General features: G+C 47.1%; 1 protein-coding gene across 3 annotated transcripts in view; it reads right to left on the bottom strand.

Annotated features, from left to right (window-relative positions):
- Nucleotides 1–20972, bottom strand: part of LOC148481366 (protein unc-13 homolog B-like) — a 296399-nt gene that overhangs the window by 180964 nt on the left and 94463 nt on the right. For all 3 annotated transcript variants that reach the window (XM_088453621.1, XM_088453622.1, XM_088453623.1), the window contains exons 10-11: nucleotides 7060–7229; nucleotides 1455–1570 (exon numbers count right to left, since the gene is read on the bottom strand). In XM_088453621.1, the coding sequence (XP_088309747.1) occupies nucleotides 1455–1570; nucleotides 7060–7229 (286 nt within the window). The remainder of the gene's footprint in view (nucleotides 1–1454; nucleotides 1571–7059; nucleotides 7230–20972) is intronic.

The raw sequence follows: 20972 nt of genomic DNA, 5'->3' as shown, positions 1-20972 counted from the left end.
CATACACATATGGGTCACTCACCAGCCACACACACACACACACACACACACACACACACACACAGGGGTCATTCACCAACCACACACACACGGGTCACTCACCAGCCACACACACACACGTACACAGGGGTCACTCACCAGCCACGTACACACACAGGGGTCTATCACCAGCCACACACACACACTCACAGGGGTCACTCACCAGCCACACACACACAGGTCACTCACCAGCCACGTACACACACAGGGGTCTATCACCAGTCACACACACACACACACACACACACACACACACACACACACACACACACACACACACACAGGGGTCACTCACCAGCCACACACACACACTCACAAGGGTCACTTACCAGCACACACACACACACACAGGGGTCACTCACCAGTCACACACACACGGGTCACTCACCAGTCACACACACACGTACACAGGGGTCACTCACCAGCCACACACACACACTCACAAGGGTCACTTACCAGCCACACACACAGGGGTCACTCACTAGCCACACACACACGGGTCACTCACCAGCCACACACACACGTACACAGGGGTCACTCACCAGCCACACACACCCGGGTCACTCACCAGCCACACACACACGTACACAGGGGTCACTCACCAGCCACACACACACAAAGGGGTCACTCACCAGCCACACACACACACACACACACGGATCACTCACCAGCCGCACACACACACACAGGGGTCACTCACCAACAACACAAAACACACACATTCACACACACAGGGGTCACTCACCAGCCACACACACACACACACACACAGGGGTCACTCACCAGCCACACACACACACACACGGATCACTCACCAGCCGCACACACACACACAGGGGTCACTCACCAGCCACACACACAGGGATCACTCACCAGCCACACACACAGGTACAGGGATCACTTACCAGCTACACACACACACATGTACAGGGATCACTTACCAGCTACACACACACACACACACAGGTACAGGGATCACTTACCAGCTACACACACACACACACACAGGTACAGGGGTCACTCACCAGCCACACACACACACACACACGGATCACTCACCAGCCGCACACACACACACAGGGGTCACTCACCAGCCACACACACAGGGATCACTCACCAGCCACACACACAGGTACAGGGATCACTTACCAGCTACACACACACACATGTACAGGGATCACTTACCAGCTACACACACACACACACACACAGGTACAGGGATCACTTACCAGCTACACACACACACACGCACATACAGGGATCACTCACCAGCCACAGACGTACAGGGATCACTCACCAGCCACAGACGTACAGGGATCACTCACCAGCCACAGACGTACAGGGATCACTCACCAGCCACAGACGTACAGGGATCACTCACCAGCCGTGCACACACCAGTACAAGGATCACTCACCTCGTGGAGACACGTGTACTGAACATGGTACGGTGCCACTTTCTCCTCTCCCTTAATCTCAACATTTATTTGCAAGCGGATCGCCCCGGAGACAGCCGACTTGTCTGTTCTTTTCTCTGAAGAAAGAGTAAAGACATGGATAACTAGTTTTCAGGTACAGAACACAGTCTTCTATCCTGTCGTGGCCAAAGTAAAGCTTAATAAGCCGGACACAGCCCAAACAGCAGCTGCCACCAAAGATCCTATACTTTATTTCTATACATTATAGCAGCAACCCCACAGGGTAGACTTTTTTCCTATAAATGGAAAGTTAAAGTACGTATCAGGTATGCATCATTTTTCTCGCTTGCTCTTCTATAAATGATTATCTCTTTACAAAGTCTCTCTGAAAAAAAAAGTATGGCTGCCAGACAGTCTGATACACATACCTAGGTTCTCAAACTCTCAGCATGTCATGTGACGGCAGTAGGAGGATATCACAATGTAGACAGAGCTCAGAGGAGTGTTCCAAAGCCTCACTGCTCTCTACATCATGTGCCATATGACTGTAGGGGATGTAGTTAGCATCCCAGAGGCATCCCAAAGCTGGAAGTACGACAAGGGACTTAAGAAATACCGGGTTAGGGCTAGGGTGCGGTTAGGGTTACACTACAAGAAGGGAGGGTTAGGGAGAGAAGGGTAAGTATAATTACCCGGGATACCAACCATCGGGATGCCACTGTCGGTATTTTGACAGGACACTGTGGAATATCTACTGTATTATCAGTCATTAATTACCAAGCGTCTTCTTACAGCTAGCCACGGTGATTTAGATTATAAAAAATATGTATATTTTTTTCATGGGATTGATGCTTTAAATCTCAATAATAAACTATAGCCGAGTAATTATATTTTATATCAGCTGTAATAAAGCGATTCATTAATCCAACGGTCTCATTAGGAAGAGCTCATGTGCATGGCGCGGTGTCAGGGAGACTGGCAGAGAGCATTCTGGGTGTCTGCTGGCAAATGACAACACAAGGAGCAGCGGAGGCAGAGACTCCCGTAATGAGCAGATGAATTGTGCATAGTTTCTTCTGATCAGACGACTGACTAGAACTAGTGTGTGACCCTGGACTGCGCCCGACATACGGAAACACAGAGAATCCAGGTAATTACCGACACAGGACTCCTGTTAGATTCCGCAGGACAGGCTACAAAAGTCGGGCGGTAATGGAGTCTTCGTGACTCGATAGCGGCGCTGTGTGACTTAGATATTTTACCCCCTTCCCTCAGAAGCATAAAAACTAAATTATAAGTAGCTCTATGGAAATGTGCAATGAGCAGCGACCACAAAGGTACATGTCGACATTTCACTGACTGCCTTTTTCTTACCCCCCTCTATTAATATAAATGACAAATACTTTTGGCAGAAATACTGAAATGAAGCCGCTTTCCTGCAGCACGGAGGATGGTGTCACACGTCAGGAGTGATTAGATTGGCTCAATCACCGCTACAAGGAGAGAGAGGATCATCTTGTGCTGACACTTCAGTGCTAACGGCAGGACAGAGTGTTTCCCATTAACTCTTATGTGTTATTATGGGAGACATGTAATTACTTATACACCACGATACAGTCTAGTTACAGAAGTGCACTTTTCAACAACTGACATGTGATGGTGCCCGAGGGGCGAGGGAGCTGCAGGACTCGCAACTGGTGCAGTGTGCACGTGTAATATCAGCTGCAGCCTCCTGCGAGCAAGCAGAGGTGATCAAAAACAGCATTTCAAATAAATGTATTTCCAAACAAAGGCAACAAAAAAAATAATTATTAATAAATGGAAGTAGCAGATCAAATAAATGCAGGATGTCATTTGAACAAACAAAACACAAGTTACTCTGATTTGGGGACCAGAGGCGAAATTGAGCCACCACAAAATAGGACCCTCATCAGCTCCGCCGTCGGCTGCCTGTCCATGTGTCATGACATTTATTCCGCTTGTTAAAGTCCCAGTGCGGTGGCCACTTACAGGTAGGGTCTGCCCTTGTGTAGGCCCAGTTTAACGCCCCCCCCCCCCACACACACACACACACAGGAAGGGAATTCTAGGGATGGACCCCATCAAACTGCCATGTTGGCAAGTACTTATTTATATTTAAATTGAAACAACTGTAATGATCCTTTTAAGATACTTGATTGGAACGTTTCACTTTGAGGGGATCGGTATGTACTGCCAGCTGTCGGGATAGCTCCTGTCAAAATACAGACAGCTTAACCCCAACCCTCCGTTCTTGTAACCTAACCCTCCCTACCCAGCACCCTAACCCTCCCCATTAGTGCCTAAACCTAATTCTTCCCCCTTCGTGCCTAACCCTACCCTCCCCCCAGTGGCACTTAACCCTCCCCCCTAGGGGTGCCTAACACAAACCTCCCCCCACAAAACCTAACGATAACCCCGCTGTGCTACCTTAACCCACCAGCTCACGGCTAACACTGAGGGCGCCCCGGACTTGCCTTCTTCGCGCTGCCGTCCTTTTGTGTTCCGGCATTGGGATTAAGATAGGTGTCGGTAATTCGGTAAGCCTATCTTAAGTCACTTCTCAGGCTTTCCCCATGGGGATTTAGACTGGTGCCATGGCGGCTGCCGGTCTCATAACTACATCCCGTTTATCTTATCTGTCATATTTCTAGCTCAGAAAATGAAAGTAAACATCTAATTTGATGGGATGGGAAACAGCCCCAAAACGTTTACATGATATGGGAAGAGGTCTGTGACTAGCACCCATATGCTGGATTCACATACAGGAACAAGCTACACAATTCTAGCTAGGACAATGAGAATCATGGCTCTGTATCTATTACCTCTAGGACAATGAGACTCATGGCTCTGTATCTATGACCTCTAGGACAATGAGACTCATGGCTCTGTATCTATTACCTCTAGGACAATGAGACTCATGGCTCTGTATGTAGTACCTCTAGGTCAATGAGACTCATGGCTTTGTATGTATTACCTCTAGGACAATGAGACTCATGGCTCTGTATGAATTACCCCTCTAGGACAATGAGACTCATGGCTCTGTATGTATTACCTCTAGGACAATGAGACTCATGGCTCTGTATGAATTACCCCTCTAGGACAATGACACTCATGGCTCTGTATGAATTACCTCTAGGACAATGAGACTCATGGCTCTGTATCTATTACCTCTAGGACAATGAGACTCATGGCTCTGTATCTATGACCTCTAGGACAATGAGACTCATGGCTCTGTATCTATGACCTCTAGGACAATGAGACTCATGGCTTTGTATCTATTACCTCTAGGACAATGAGACTCATGGCTCTGTATAAATTACCCCTCTAGGACAATGAGACTCATGGCTTTGTATCTATTAACTCTAGGACAATGAGACTCATGGCTCTGTATGAATTACCCCTCTAGGACAATGAGAATCATGGCTCTGTATCTATGACCTCTAGGACAATGAGACTCATGGCTTTGTATCTATTACCTCTAGGACAATGAGACTCATGGCTCTGTATGTATTACCCCTCTAGGACAATGACACTCATGGCTTTGTATCTATTACCTCTAGGACAATGAGACTCATGGCTTTGTATCTATGACCTCTAGGACAATGAGACTCATGGCTTTGTATGTATTACCTCTAGGACAATGAGACTCATGGCTCTGTATGAATTACCCCTCTAGGACAATGACACTCATGGCTCTGTATGTATTACCTCTAGGACAATGACACTCATGGCTTTGTATCTATTACCTCTAGGACAATGACACTCATGGCTTTGTATCTATTACCTCTAGGACAATGAGACTCATGGCTCTGTATGAATTACCCCTCTAGGACAATGAGACTCATGGCTCTGTATGTATTACCTCTAGGACAATGAGACTCATGGCTCTGTATGAATTACCCCTCTAGGACAATGACACTCATGGCTCTGTATGAATTACCTCTAGGACAATGAGACTCATGGCTCTGTATCTATTACCTCTAGGACAATGAGACTCATGGCTCTGTATCTATGACCTCTAGGACAATGAGACTCATGGCTCTGTATCTATGACCTCTAGGACAATGAGACTCATGGCTTTGTATGAATTACCCCTCTAGGACAATGAGACTCATGGCTTTGTATCTATGACCTCTAGGACAATGAGACTCATGGCTCTGTATGAATTACCCCTCTAGGACAATGAGACTCATGACTCTGTATGAATTACCCCTCTAGGACAATGAGACTCATGGCTCTGTATGAATTACCCCTCTAGGACAATGAGACTCATGGCTTTGCATGTATTACCTTTAGCACAATGAGACTCATGGCTCTGTATGAATTACCCCTCTAGGACAATGAGACTCATGGCTTTGTATCTATTACCTCTAGGACAATGAGACTCATGGCTCTGTATGAATTACCCGTCTAGGACAATGAGACTCATGGCTTTGTATTAATTACCCCTTTAGGACAATGAGACTCATGGCTTTGTATGAATTACCCCTTTAGGACAATGAGACTCATGGCTTTGTATCTATTACCTCTAGGACAATGAGACTCATGGCTCTGTATGTAGTACCTCTAGGACAATGAGACTCATGGCTTTGTATGAATTACCTCTAGGACAATGAGACTCATGGCTCTGTATCTATTACCTCTAGGACAATGAGACTCATGGCTCTGTATCTATGACCTCTAGGACAATGAGACTCATGGCTCTGTATCTATGACCTCTAGGACAATGAGACTCATGGCTTTGTATGAATTACCCCTCTAGGACAATGAGACTCATGGCTTTGTATCTATGACCTCTAGGACAATGAGACTCATGGCTCTGTATGAATTACCCCTCTAGGACAATGAGACTCATGGCTCTGTATGAATTACCCCTCTAGGACAATGAGACTCATGGCTCTGTATGAATTACCCCTCTAGGACAATGAGACTCATGGCTTTGCATGTATTACCTCTAGCACAATGAGACTCATGGCTCTGTATGAATTACCCCTCTAGGACAATGAGACTCATGGCTTTGTATCTATTACCTCTAGGACAATGAGACTCATGGCTTTGTATCTATTACCTCTAGGACAATGAGACTCATGGCTCTGTATGAATTACCCGTCTAGGACAATGAGACTCATGGCTTTGTATGAATTACCCCTTTAGGACAATGAGACTCATGGCTTTGTATGAATTACCCCTTTAGGACAATGAGACTCATGGCTTTGTATCTATTACCTCTAGGACAATGAGACTCATGGCTCTGTATGTAGTACCTCTAGGACAATGAGACTCATGGCTTTGTATGTATTACCTCTAGGACAATGAGACTCATGGCTCTGTATGAATTACCCCTCTAGGACAATGAGACTCATGGCTTTGTATGTATTACCTCTAGGGCATTCGCCAATCAGGTGATTTGCCAAATACCAGGCAATAAGAAGTCTGCGTGGGAATCACTAATCTCTTATATTGGTCATAGCGAGGAGCGGAGATCTCCATGACTAACCAATAGTACACTGACATTCAGCGTAACCTGGCAGAGCTAAGGGGATTATATGTACAAATGTCTATAGCCAAGAACATTGGTGCTCACCCAGATTATACCAGACGTCCATCTCTCCGCTCAGCGTCCGGACCTCAATGATCGTCTGTCCCAGGAAATCGTCTGATTCGCGCTTTAACCTCTGCTTAACCCGCGACTTGATGTCGTCGTCCTCATCCCAGACACGAACCTTGATCCGGTCAGAGGAATTATGGCACTCGCTGTATAAGAGAGAGGAAGCGGATGGAAATGAGCTGTAACCAAATGAGACTACTCTATGTACAGTTCTATATTAGAGACTACACTGGTATCTTACACCAGCTGTAACCACATGATACTACTCTATGTACAGTTCTATATTAGAGACTACACTGGTATCTTACACAAGCTGTAACCACATGATACTACTCTATGTACAGTTCTATATTAGAGGCTACACTGGTATCTTACATCAGCTGTAACCACATGATACTACTCTATGTACAGTTCTATATTACATACTACACTGGTATCTTACACCAGCTGTAACCACATGATACTACTCTATGTACAGTTCTATATTAGAGACTACACTGGTATCTTACACCAGCTGTAACCACACGATACTACTCTATGTACAGTTCTATATTAGAGACTACACTGGTATCTTACATCAGCTGTAACCACATGATACTACTCTATGTACAGTTCTATATTACATACTACACTGGTATCTTACACCAGCTGTAACCACATGATACTACTCTATGTACAGTTCTATATTAGAGACTACACTGGTATCTTACACCAGCTGTAACCACACGATACTACTCTATGTACAGTTCTATATTAGAGACTACACTGGTATCTTACACCAGCTGTAACCACACGATACTACTCTATGTACAGTTCTATATTACAGACTACACTGGTATCTTACACCAGCTGTAACCACAAGATACTACTCTATGTACAGTTCTATATTAGAGACTACACTGGTATCTTACACCAGCTGTAACCACATGATACTACTCTATGTACAGTTCTATATTAGAGACTACACTGGTATCTTACACCAGCTGTAACCACACCATACTACTCTATGTACAGTTCTATATTAGAGACTACACTGGTATCTTACACCAGCTGTAACCACAAGATACTACTCTATGTACAGTTCTATATTAGAGACTACACTGGTATCTTACACCAGCTGTAACCACATGATACTACTCTATGTACAGTTCTATATTAGAGGCTACACTGGTATCTTACACCAGCTGTAACCACACGATACTACTCTATGTACAGTTCTATATTAGAGACTACACTGGTATCTTACACCAGCTGTAACCACATGATACTACTCTATGTACAGTTCTATATTAGAGACTACACTGGTATCTTACACCAGCTGTAACCACACCATACTACTCTATGTACAGTTCTATATTAGAGACTACACTGGTATCTTACACCAGCTGTAACCACATGATACTACTCTATGTACAGTTCTATATTAGAGACTACACTGGTATCTTACACCAGCTGTAACCACATGATACTACTCTATGTACAGTTCTATATTACAGACTACACTGGTATCTTACACCAGCTGTAACCACATGATACTACTCTATGTACAGTTCTATATTAGAGACAACACTGGTATCTTACACCAGCTGTAACCACACAATACTACTCTATGTACAGTTCTATATTAGAGGCTACACTGGTATCTTACATCAGCTGTAACCACACCATACTACTCTATGTACAGTTCTATATTAGAGACTACACTGGTATCTTACACCAGCTGTAACCACACGATACTACTCTATGTACAGTTCTATATTAGAGACTACACTGGTATCTTACACCAGCTGTAACCACACGATACTACTCTATGTACAGTTCTATATTAGAGACTACACTGGTATCTTACACCAGCTGTAACCACACGATACTACTCTATGTACAGTTCTATATTAGAGACTACACTGGTATCTTACACCAGCTGTAACCACATGATACTACTCTATGTACAGTTCTATATTAGAGACTACACTGGTATCTTACACCAGCTGTAACCACATGATACTACTCTATGTACAGTTCTATATTAGAGACTACACTGGTATCTTACACCAGCTGTAACCACATGATACTACTCTATGTACAGTTCTATATTAGAGACTACACTGGTATCTTACACCAGCTGTAACCACATGATACTACTCTATGTACAGTTCTATATTAGAGACAACACTGGTATCTTACACCAGCTGTAACCACACCATACTACTCTATGTACAGTTCTATATTAGAGACTACACTGGTATCTTACACCAGCTGTAACCACACAATACTACTCTATGTACAGTTCTATATTAGAGGCTACACTGGTATCTTACATCAGCTGTAACCACACCATACTACTCTATGTACAGTTCTATATTAGAGACTACACTGGTATCTTACACCAGCTGTAACCACATGATACTACTCTATGTACAGTTCTATATTAGAGACTACACTGGTATCTTACACCAGCTGTAACCACACGATACTACTCTATGTACAGTTCTATATTAAAGACTACACTGGTATCTTACACCAGCTGTAACCACACGATACTACTCTATGTACAGTTCTATATTAGAGACTACACTGGTATCTTACACCAGCTGTAACCACACGATACTACTCTATGTACAGTTCTATATTAGAGACTACACTGGTATCTTACACCAGCTGTAACCACACGATACTACTTTATGTACAGTTCTATATTACAGACTACACTGGTATCTTACACCAGCTGTAACCACAAGATACTACTCTATGTACAGTTCTATATTAGAGACTACACTGGTATCTTACACCAGCTGTAACCACATGATACTACTCTATGTACAGTTCTATATTAGAGACTACACTGGTATCTTACACCAGCTGTAACCACACCATACTACTCTATGTACAGTTCTATATTAGAGACTACACTGGTATCTTACACCAGCTGTAACCACAAGATACTACTCTATGTACAGTTCTATATTAGAGACTACACTGGTATCTTACACCAGCTGTAACCACATGATACTACTCTATGTACAGTTCTATATTAGAGGCTACACTGGTATCTTACACCAGCTGTAACCACACGATACTACTCTATGTACAGTTCTATATTAGAGACTACACTGGTATCTTACACCAGCTGTAACCACATGATACTACTCTATGTACAGTTCTATATTAGAGACTACACTGGTATCTTACACCAGCTGTAACCACACCATACTACTCTATGTACAGTTCTATATTAGAGACTACACTGGTATCTTACACCAGCTGTAACCACATGATACTACTCTATGTACAGTTCTATATTAGAGACTACACTGGTATCTTACACCAGCTGTAACCACATGATACTACTCTATGTACAGTTCTATATTACAGACTACACTGGTATCTTACACCAGCTGTAACCACATGATACTACTCTATGTACAGTTCTATATTACAGACTACACTGGTATCTTACACCAGCTGTAACCACATGATACTACTCTATGTACAGTTCTATATTAGAGACAACACTGGTATCTTACACCAGCTGTAACCACACAATACTACTCTATGTACAGTTCTATATTAGAGGCTACACTGGTATCTTACATCAGCTGTAACCACACCATACTACTCTATGTACAGTTCTATATTAGAGACTACACTGGTATCTTACACCAGCTGTAACCACACGATACTACTCTATGTACAGTTCTATATTAGAGACTACACTGGTATCTTACACCAGCTGTAACCACACGATACTACTCTATGTACAGTTCTATATTAGAGACTACACTGGTATCTTACACCAGCTGTAACCACACGATACTACTCTATGTACAGTTCTATATTAGAGACTACACTGGTATCTTACACCAGCTGTAACCACATGATACTACTCTATGTACAGTTCTATATTAGAGACTACACTGGTATCTTACACCAGCTGTAACCACATGATACTACTCTATGTACAGTTCTATATTAGAGACTACACCGGTATCTTACACCAGCTGTAACCACATGATACTACTCTATGTACAGTTCTATATTAGAGACTACACTGGTATCTTACACCAGCTGTAACCACATGATACTACTCTATGTACAGTTCTATATTAGAGACTACACTGGTATCTGACATCAGCTGTAACCACATGATACTACTCTATGTACAGTTCTATATTAGAGGCTACACTGGTATCTTACATCAGCTGTAACCACATGATACTACTCTATGTACAGTTCTATATTAGAGACTACACTGGTATCTTACACCAGCTGTAACCACACCATACTACTCTATGTACAGTTCTATATTAGAGACTACACTGGTATCTTACACCAGCTGTAACCACATGATACTACTCTATGTACAGTTCTATATTAGAGACTACACTGGTATCTTACACCAGCTGTAACCACAAGATACTACTCTATGTACAGTTCTATATTACAGACTACACTGGTATCTTACACCAGCTGTAACCACACGATACTACTCTATGTACAGTTCTATATTAGAGACTACACTGGTATCTTACATCAGCTGTAACCACACGATACTACTCTATGTACAGTTCTATATTAGAGACTACACTGGTATCTTACACCAGCTGTAACCACATGATACTACTCTATGTACAGTTCTATATTAGAGACTACACTGGTATCTTACACCAGCTGTAACCACACGATACTACTCTATGTACAGTTCTATATTAGAGACTACACTGGTATCTTACACCAGCTGTAACCACATGATACTACTCTATGTACAGTTCTATATTAGAGACTACACTGGTATCTTACACCAGCTGTAACCACATGATACTACTCTATGTACAGTTCTATATTAGAGACTACACCGGTATCTTACACCAGCTGTAACCACACAATACTACTCTATGTACAGTTCTATATTAGAGACTACACTGGTATCTTACACCAGCTGTAACCACATGATACTACTCTATGTACAGTTCTATATTAGAGACTACACTGGTATCTTACACCAGCTGTAACCACACGATACTACTCTATGTACAGTTCTATATTACAGACTACACTGGTATCTTACACCAGCTGTAACCACACCATACTACTCTATGTACAGTTCTATATTAGAGACTACACCGGTATCTTACACCAGCTGTAACCACATGATACTACTCTATGTACAGTTCTATATTAGAGACTACACTGGTATCTTACACCAGCTATAACCACATGATACTACTCTATGTACAGTTCTATATTAGAGACTACACTGGTATCTTACACCAGCTGTAACCACATGATACTACTCTATGTACAGTTCTATATTAGAGACTACACTGGTATCTTACATCAGCTGTAACCACATGATAATACTCTATGTACAGTTCTATATTACATACTACACTGGTATCTTACATCAGCTGGATGGGGATAGATCAGAACAACAGAGAATAAACATGTATTAGCAAACAGGACTTCCCAGCGCAGACATCATTGGCCACCGGAGACGGATCATCCATCAGGCAACCTAGGCCTGTTTCAGACGTGGACACCCTGCCAATGTCGGCGTAATGCAGCGATATTTTGCTACTATGCATGCATCTATGCCATACCACGCATGCGCCATGATTGTGTCCTTACAGAGTCAAGGACTCATATCCGTACAGTGTAAGCACAGCCGAGCATAGGGACGCTCACTGCTGCCTCCTCATATCTGTACAGTGTAATCACAGCCCAGCATAGGGACACCCACTGCTGCCTTCTCATATCCGTACAGTGTAAGCACAGCCCAGTATAGGGACGCCCACTGCTGCCTCCTCATATCTGTACAGTGTAAGCACAGCCCAGCATAGGGACACCCACTGCTGCCTTCTCATATCCGTACAGTGTAAGCACAGCCCAGCATAGGGACGCCCCCTGCTGCCTTCTCATATCTGTACAGTGTAAGCACAGCCCAGCATAGGGACACCCACTGCTGCCTTCTCATATCCATACAGTGTAAGCACAGCCCAGCATAGGGACACCAACTGCTGCCTTCTCATATCCGTACAGTGTAAGAACAGCCAAGGATAGGGACGTCCCCTGCTGCCTTCTCATATCTGTACAGTGTAAGTACAGCCCAGCATAGGGACGCCCACTGCTGCCTCCTCATATCTGTACAGTGTAAGCACAGCCCAGCATAGGGACGCCCACTGCTGCCTTCTCATATCCGTACAGTGTAAGCATAGCCCAGCATAGGGACGCCCACTGCTGCCTTTTCATATCCGTACAGTGTAATTACAGCCCAGCATAGGGACGCCCACTGCTGCCTTCTCATATGCATACAGTGTAAGCACAGCCCAGCATAGGGACACCCACTAGTGCCTTCTCATATCTGTACAGTGTAAGCACAACCCAGCATAGGGACACCCACTGCTGCCTCCTCATATACGTACAGTGTAAGCACAGCCCAGCATAGGGACGTCCACTGCTGCCTTCTCATATCTGTACAGTGTAAGCACAGCCCAGCAAAGGGACGGCCACTGCTGCCTCCTCACGTCTGTACAGTGTAAGCACAGCCCAGCATAGGGACGTCACTGCTGCCTTCTCATATCCGTATTGTGTAAGTACAGCCCAGCATAGAGACGCCCACTGCTGACTTCTCATATCCGTATAGTGTAAGCACAGCCCAGCATAGGGGCTCCCACTGCTGCCTTCTCATATCCGTACAGTGCAAGTACAGCCCAGCATAGGGACGCCCCCTGCTGCCTTCTCATATCTGTACAGTGTAAGCACAGCCCAGCATAGGGACACCCACTGCTGCCTTCTCATATCCCTACAGTGTAAGCACAGCCCAGCATAGGGACGTCCCCTGCTGCCTTCTCATATCTGAACAGTGTAAGTACAGCCCAGCATAGGGACGCCCACTGCTGCCTTCTCATATCCGTACAGTGTAACCACAGCCCAGCATAGGGACGCCCACTGCTACCTCCTCATATCTGTACAGTGTAAGCATAGCCCAGCATAGGGACGCCCACTGCTGCCTTTTCATATCCGTACAGTGTAATTACAGCCCAGTATAGGGACACTCACTGCAGCCTTCTCATATCTGTACAGTGTAACCACACCCCAGCATAGGGACGGCCACTGCTGCCTCCTCATATCTGTACAGCGGAAGCACAGCCCAGCATAGGGACGTCCCCTGCTGCCTTCTCATATCTGTACAGTGTAAGCATAGCCCAGCATAGGGACGCCCACTGCTGCCTCCTCATATCTGTACAGTGTAAGTACAGCCCAGCATAGGGACGCCCACTGCTGCCTTCTCATATCCGTACAGTGTAACCACAGCCCAGCATAGGGACGCCCACTGCTACCTCCTCATATCTGTACAGTGTAAGCATAGCCCAGCATAGGGACGCCCACTGCTGCCTTTTCATATCCGTACAGTGTAATTACAGCCCAGTATAGGGACACTCACTGCAGCCTTCTCATATCTGTACAGTGTAACCACACCCCAGCATAGGGACGGCCACTGCTGCCTCCTCATATCTGTACAGCGGAAGCACAGCCCAGCATAGGGACGTCCCCTGCTGCCTTCTCATATCTGTACAGTGTAAGTACAGCCCAGCATAGGGACGCCCACTGCTGCCTCCTCATATCTGTACAGTGTAAGCACAGCCCAGCATAGGGACGCCCACTGCTGCCTTCTCATATCCGTACAGTGTAAGCATAGCCCAGCATAGGGACGCCCACTGCTGCCTTTTCATATCCGTACAGTGTAATTACAGCCCAGCATAGGGACGCCCACTGCTGCCTTCTCATATCCATACAGTGTAAGCACAGCCCAGCATAGGGAAGCCCACTGCTGCCTTCTCATATGCATACAGTGTAAGCACAGCCCAGCATAGGGACACCCACTAGTGCCTTCTCATATCTGTACAGTGTAAGCACAACCCAGCATAGGGACACCCACTGCTACCTCCTCATATACGTACAGTGTAAGCACAGCCCAGCATAGGGACGTCCACTGCTGCCTTCTCATATCTGTACAGCGTAAGCACAGCCCAGCAAAGGGACGGCCACTGCTGCCTCCTCACGTCCGTACAGTGTAAGCACAGCCCAGCATAGGGACGTCACTGCTGCCTTCTCATATCCGTATTGTGTAAGTACAGCCCAGCATAGAGACGCCCACTGCTGACTTCTCATATCCGTATAGTGTAAGCACAGCCCAGCATAGGGGCTCCCACTGCTGCCTTCTCATATCCGTACAGTGCAAGTACAGCCCAGCATAGGGACGCCCCCTGCTGCCTTCTCATATTTGTACAGTGTAAGCACAGCCCAGCATAGGGACACCCACTGCTGCCTTCTCATATCCCTACAGTGTAAGCACAGCCCAGCATAGGGACACCAACTGCTGCCTTCTCATATCCATACAGTGTAAGCACAGCCCAGGATAGGGACATCCCCTGCTGCCTTCTCATATCTGAACAGTGTAAGTACAGCCCAGCATAGGGACGCCCACTGCTGCCTCCTCATATCTGTACAGTGTAAGCACAGCCCAGCATAGGGACGCCCACTGCTGCCTTCTCATATCCGTACAGTGTAACCACAGCCCAGCATAGGGACGCCCACTGCTACCTCCTCATATCTGTACAGTGTAAGCATAGCCCAGCATAGGGACGCCCACTGCTGCCTTTTCATATCCGTACAGTGTAATTACAGCCCAGTATAGGGACACTCACTGCAGCCTTCTCATATCTGTACAGTGTAACCACACCCCAGCATAGGGACGGCCACTGCTGCCTCCTCATATCTGTACAGCGGAAGCACAGCCCAGCATAGGGACGCCCACTGCTGCCTCCTCATATCTGTACAGTGTAAGCACAGCCCAGCATAGGGACGTCCACTGCTGCCTTCTCATATCTGTGCAGCGTAAGTATAGCCCAGCATAGGGACACCCACTGCTGCCTTCTCATATCTGTACAGTGTAAGAACAGCCCAGCATAGGGACACCCACTGCTGCCTCCTCATATCTGTACAGTGTAAGCACAGCCCAGCATAGGGACACCCACTGCTGCCTCCTCATATCTGTACAGTGTAAGCACAGCCCAGCATAGGGACGCCCACTGCTGCCTTCTCATATCCATACTGTGTAAGCACAGCCAAGCATAGGGAAGCCCACTGCTGCCTTCTCATATGCATACAGTGTAAGCACAGCCCAGCATAGGGACGCCCACTAGTGCCTTCTCATATCTGTACAGTGTAAGCACAACCCAGCATAGGGACACCCACTGCTGCCTCCTCATATACGTACAGTGTAAACACAGCCCAGCATAGGGACGTCCACTGCTGCCTTCTCATATCTGTACACCGTAAGCACAGCCCAGCAAAGGGACGGCCACTGCTGCCTCCTCACGTCCGTACAGTGTAAGCACAGCCCAGCATAGGGACGTCACTGCTGCCTTCTCATATCCGTATAGTGTAAGTACAGCCCAGCATAGAGACGCCCACTGCTGACTTCTCATATCCGTATAGTGTAAGCACAGCCCAGCATAGGGGCTCCCACTGCTGCCTTCTCATATCCGTACAGTGCAAGTACAGCCCAGCATAGGGATGCCCCCTGCTGCCTTCTCATATCTGTACAGTGTAAGCACAGCCCAGCATAGGGACACCCACTGCTGCCTTCTCATATCCCTACAGTGTAAGCACAGCCCAGCATAGGGACACCAACTGCTGCCTTCTCATATCCGTACAGTGTAAGCACAGCCCAGGATAGGGACGTCCCCTGCTGCCTTCTCATATCTGTACAGTGTAAGTACAGCCCAGCATAGGGACACCCACTGCTGCCTTCTCATATCTCTACAGTGTAAGTACAGCCCAGCATAGGGACACCCACTGCTGCCTTCTCTTATCTGTACAGTGTAAGTACAGCCCAGCATAGGGACGCCCACTACTGCCTTCTTATATCTGTACAGTGTAAGCACAGCCCAGCATAGGGACACCCACTCCTGCCTCCTCATATCTGTACATTGTAAGCACAGCCCAGCATAGGGACACCCACTGCTGCCTTCTTATATCTGTACAGTGTAAGCACAGCCCAGCATAGGGACACCCACTCCTGCCTCCTCATTTCTGTACAGTGTAAGCACAGCCCAGAATAAGGACGCCTAATACTGCCTTCTCATATCCATACAGTGTAAGCACAGCCCAGCATAGGGACACCCACTGCTGCCTTCTCATATCCGTACAGTGTAAGCACAGCCCAGCATAGGGACGCCCACTGCTGCCTTCACATATCCATACAGTGTAAGCACAGCCCAGCATAGAGACGCCCACTGCTGACTTCTCATATCCGTATAGTGTAAGCACAGCCCAGCATAGGAGCTCCCACTGCTGCCTTCTCATATCCGTACAGTGCAAGTACAGCCCAGCATAGGGACGCCCCCTGCTGCCTTCTCATATCTGTACAGTGTAAGCACAGCCCAGCATAGGGACACCCACTGCTGCCTTCTCATATCCCTACAGTGTAAGCACAGCCCAGCATAGGGACACCAACTGCTGCCTTCTCATATCCGTACAGTGTAAGCACAGCCCAGGATAGGGACGTCCCCTGCTGCCTTCTCATATCTGTACAGTGTAAGTACAGCCCAGCATAGGGACACACACTGCTGCCTTCTCATATCTCTACAGTGTAAGTACAGCCCAGCATAGGGACACCCACTGCTGCCTTCTCTTATCTGTACAGTGTAAGTACAGCCCAGCATAGGGACGCCCACTACTGCCTTCTTATATCTGTACAGTGTAAGCACAGCCCAGCATAGGGACACCCACTCCTGCCTCCTCATATCTGTACATTGTAAGCACAGCCCAGCATAGGGACACCCACTGCTGCCTTCTTATATCTGTACAGTGTAAGCACAGCCCAGCATAGGGACACCCACTCCTGCCTCCTCATATCTGTACAGTGTAAGCACAGCCCAGAATAAGGACGCCTACTACTGCCTTCTCATATCCATACAGTGTAAGCACAGCCCAGCATAGGGACACCCACTGCTGCCTTCTCATATCCGTACAGTGTAAGCACAGCCCAGCATAGGGACGCCCACTGCTGCCTTCACATATCCATACAGTGTAAGCACAGCCCAGCATAGGGACGCCCACTGCTGCCTCCTCATATCTGTACAGTGTAAGCACAGCCCAGCATAGGGACGCCCACTGCTGCCTCCTCATATCCGTACAGTGTAAGCACAAACCAGCATAGGGACGCCCACTGCTGCCTCCTCATATCCGTACAGTGTAAGCACAGCCCAGCATAGGGACGCCCACTGCTGCCTCCTCATATCCATACAGTGTAAGCACAGACCAGCATAGGGACGCCCACTGCTGCCTCATCATATCCATACAGTGTAAGCACAGCCCAGCATAGGGACGCCAACTGCTGCCTCCTCATATCCGTACAGTGTAAGCACAGCCCAGCATAGGGACGCCCACTGCTGCCTTCTCATATCCGTACAGTGTAAGCACAGCCCAGCATAGGGACGCCCACTGCTGCCTTCTCATATCCGTACATAGTAAGCACAGCCCAGCATAGGGACGCCCACTGCTCCCTCCTCATATCCGTACAGTGTAAGCACAGCCCAGCATAGGGACGCCCACTGCTGCCTCCTCATATCCGTACAGTGTAAGCACAGCCCAGCATAGGGACGCCCACTGCTGCCTTCTCATATCCGTACAGTGTAAGCACAGCCCAGCATAGGGACTCCTACTGCTGCCTTCTCATAGACGTACAGTGTAAGCAAAGCCCAGCATAGGGACGCCCACTGCTGCCTTCTCATATACGTACAGTGTAAGCACAGCCCAGCATAGAGACGCCCACTGCTGCCTCCTCATATCCGTACAGTGTAAGCACAGTCCAGCATAGGGACGCCCACTGCTGCCTTCTCATATCCGTACAGGGTAAGCACAGCCCAGCATAGGGACGCCCACTGCTGCCTCCTCATAACCGTACAGTGTAAGCACAGCCCAGCATAGGGACGCCCACTGCTGCCTCCTCATATCCGTACAGTGTAAGCACAGCCCAGCATAGGGACGCCCACTGCTGCCTTCTCATATCCGTACAGTGTAAGCACAGACCAGCATAGGGACGCCCACTGCTGCCTCCTCATATCCGTACAGTGTAAGCACAGGCCAGCAGAGGGACGCCCACTGCTGCCTTCTCATATACGTACAGTGTAAGCACAGACCAGCATAGGGACGCCCACTGCTGCCTCCTCATATCCGTACAGTGTAAGCACAGACCAGCATAGGGACGCCCACTGCTGCCTCCAAATATCCATACAGTGTAAGCACAGCCCAACAAAGGGATGCCCACTGCTGCCTTCTCATATCCATACAGTGTAAGCACAGACCAGCATAGGGACGCCCACTGCTGCCTCCTCATATCCGTACAGTGTAAGCACAGCCCAGCAGAGGGACGCCCACTGCTGCCTTCTCATATACGTACAGTGTAAGCACAGACCAGCATAGGGACGCCCACTGCAGCCTCCTCATATCCGTACAGTGTAAGCACAGACCAGCATAGGGACGCCCACTGCTGCCTCCTCATATCCATACAGTGTAAGCACAGCCCAACAAAGGGATGCCCACTGCTGCCTTCTCATATCCGTACAGTGTAAGCACAGCCCAGCATAGGGACGCCTACTGCTGCCTTCTCATATCCGTACAGTGTAAGCACAGCCCAGCATAGGGATGCCCACTGCTGCCTCCTCATATCCGTACAGTGTAAGCACAGCCCAGCATAGGGACGCCCACTGCTGCCTCCTCATATCTGTACAGTGTAAGCACAGCCCAGCATAGGGACGCCCACTGCTGCCTCCTCATATCTGTACAGTGTAAGTACAGCCCAGCATAGGGACGCCCACGCTGCCTTCTCATATCCGTACAGTGTAAGCACAGCCCAGCATAGGGACGCCCACTGCTGCCTTCTCATATCTGTACAGGGTAACCACAGCCCAGCATAGGGACACCCAATGCTGCCTTCTCATATCCGTACAGTGTAAGCACAGCCCAGCATAGGGACGCCCACTGCAGCCTCCTCATATCTGTATAGTGTAAGCACAGCCCAGCATAGGGACGCCCACTGCAGCCTCCTCATATCTGTACAGTGTAAGTACAGCCCAGCATAGGGACGCCCACTGCTGCCTCCTCATATCCGTACAGCGTAATCACAGCCCAGCATAGGGACACCCACTGTTGCCTTCTTATATCCGTATGAGAACTTACAACGGCGTAAACAACGGTAACATCAACGCACATCGGTCAGTCACGCAGCATGTAAGTCAGGTCTGATCAGCCGAAGACCCCGGAGCTCACTTGACACGCAGAGACGCCTCATGCTGCGCAGGAGAACGCAATGACTAATCTATGAACGCCCACGAAACGGCATAAATACGGCCAAACACGCCTGCGTTTTACTAACCACCCACCCTGTTACCACCCCCAAACGCTGAATACCTGTCGCACATCGAGCGGCCATCTTGCCCGTGCAGCAGGTCTGACCAGCCGCAGACTCGGCAGCTCTCCTGAGTCTCATGCTGCGTAGGAAATTGCCAGGGCTAGTTTATGCACGCTAATGCAACATCGTTTAAACGGTCAGACACGCCGGCATTTTATTGACCATCCCCCGTTACCTCTCCCAAATACTGACTCCCTGTCACTCACTTTACGAATGGATCCTCTGTGCATGTGGAATCGCAAAACAATCATAGCGCTCGATCTGCATCAAAATCCAATTCTGGATCAGGCCCCAATGTACGCATGAACAATCGCTGCTTTCACATATCTGTGGTTGAATCTTATTCTTTGAAAATATCAGTAATAATATTGAAGACCTGAATCTTAAAGGATAATTCAGACTTTAATTAATA

Source organism: Taudactylus pleione, unplaced genomic scaffold (assembly GCF_031769625.1).
Source record: "Taudactylus pleione unplaced genomic scaffold, aTauple2 ptg000584l, whole genome shotgun sequence".
NCBI classification, from domain to species: domain Eukaryota; kingdom Metazoa; phylum Chordata; class Amphibia; order Anura; family Myobatrachidae; genus Taudactylus; species Taudactylus pleione.
The sequence above is the reverse complement of the archived record's forward strand: the minus strand, read 5'-3'. Positions and strand labels throughout refer to the sequence as shown.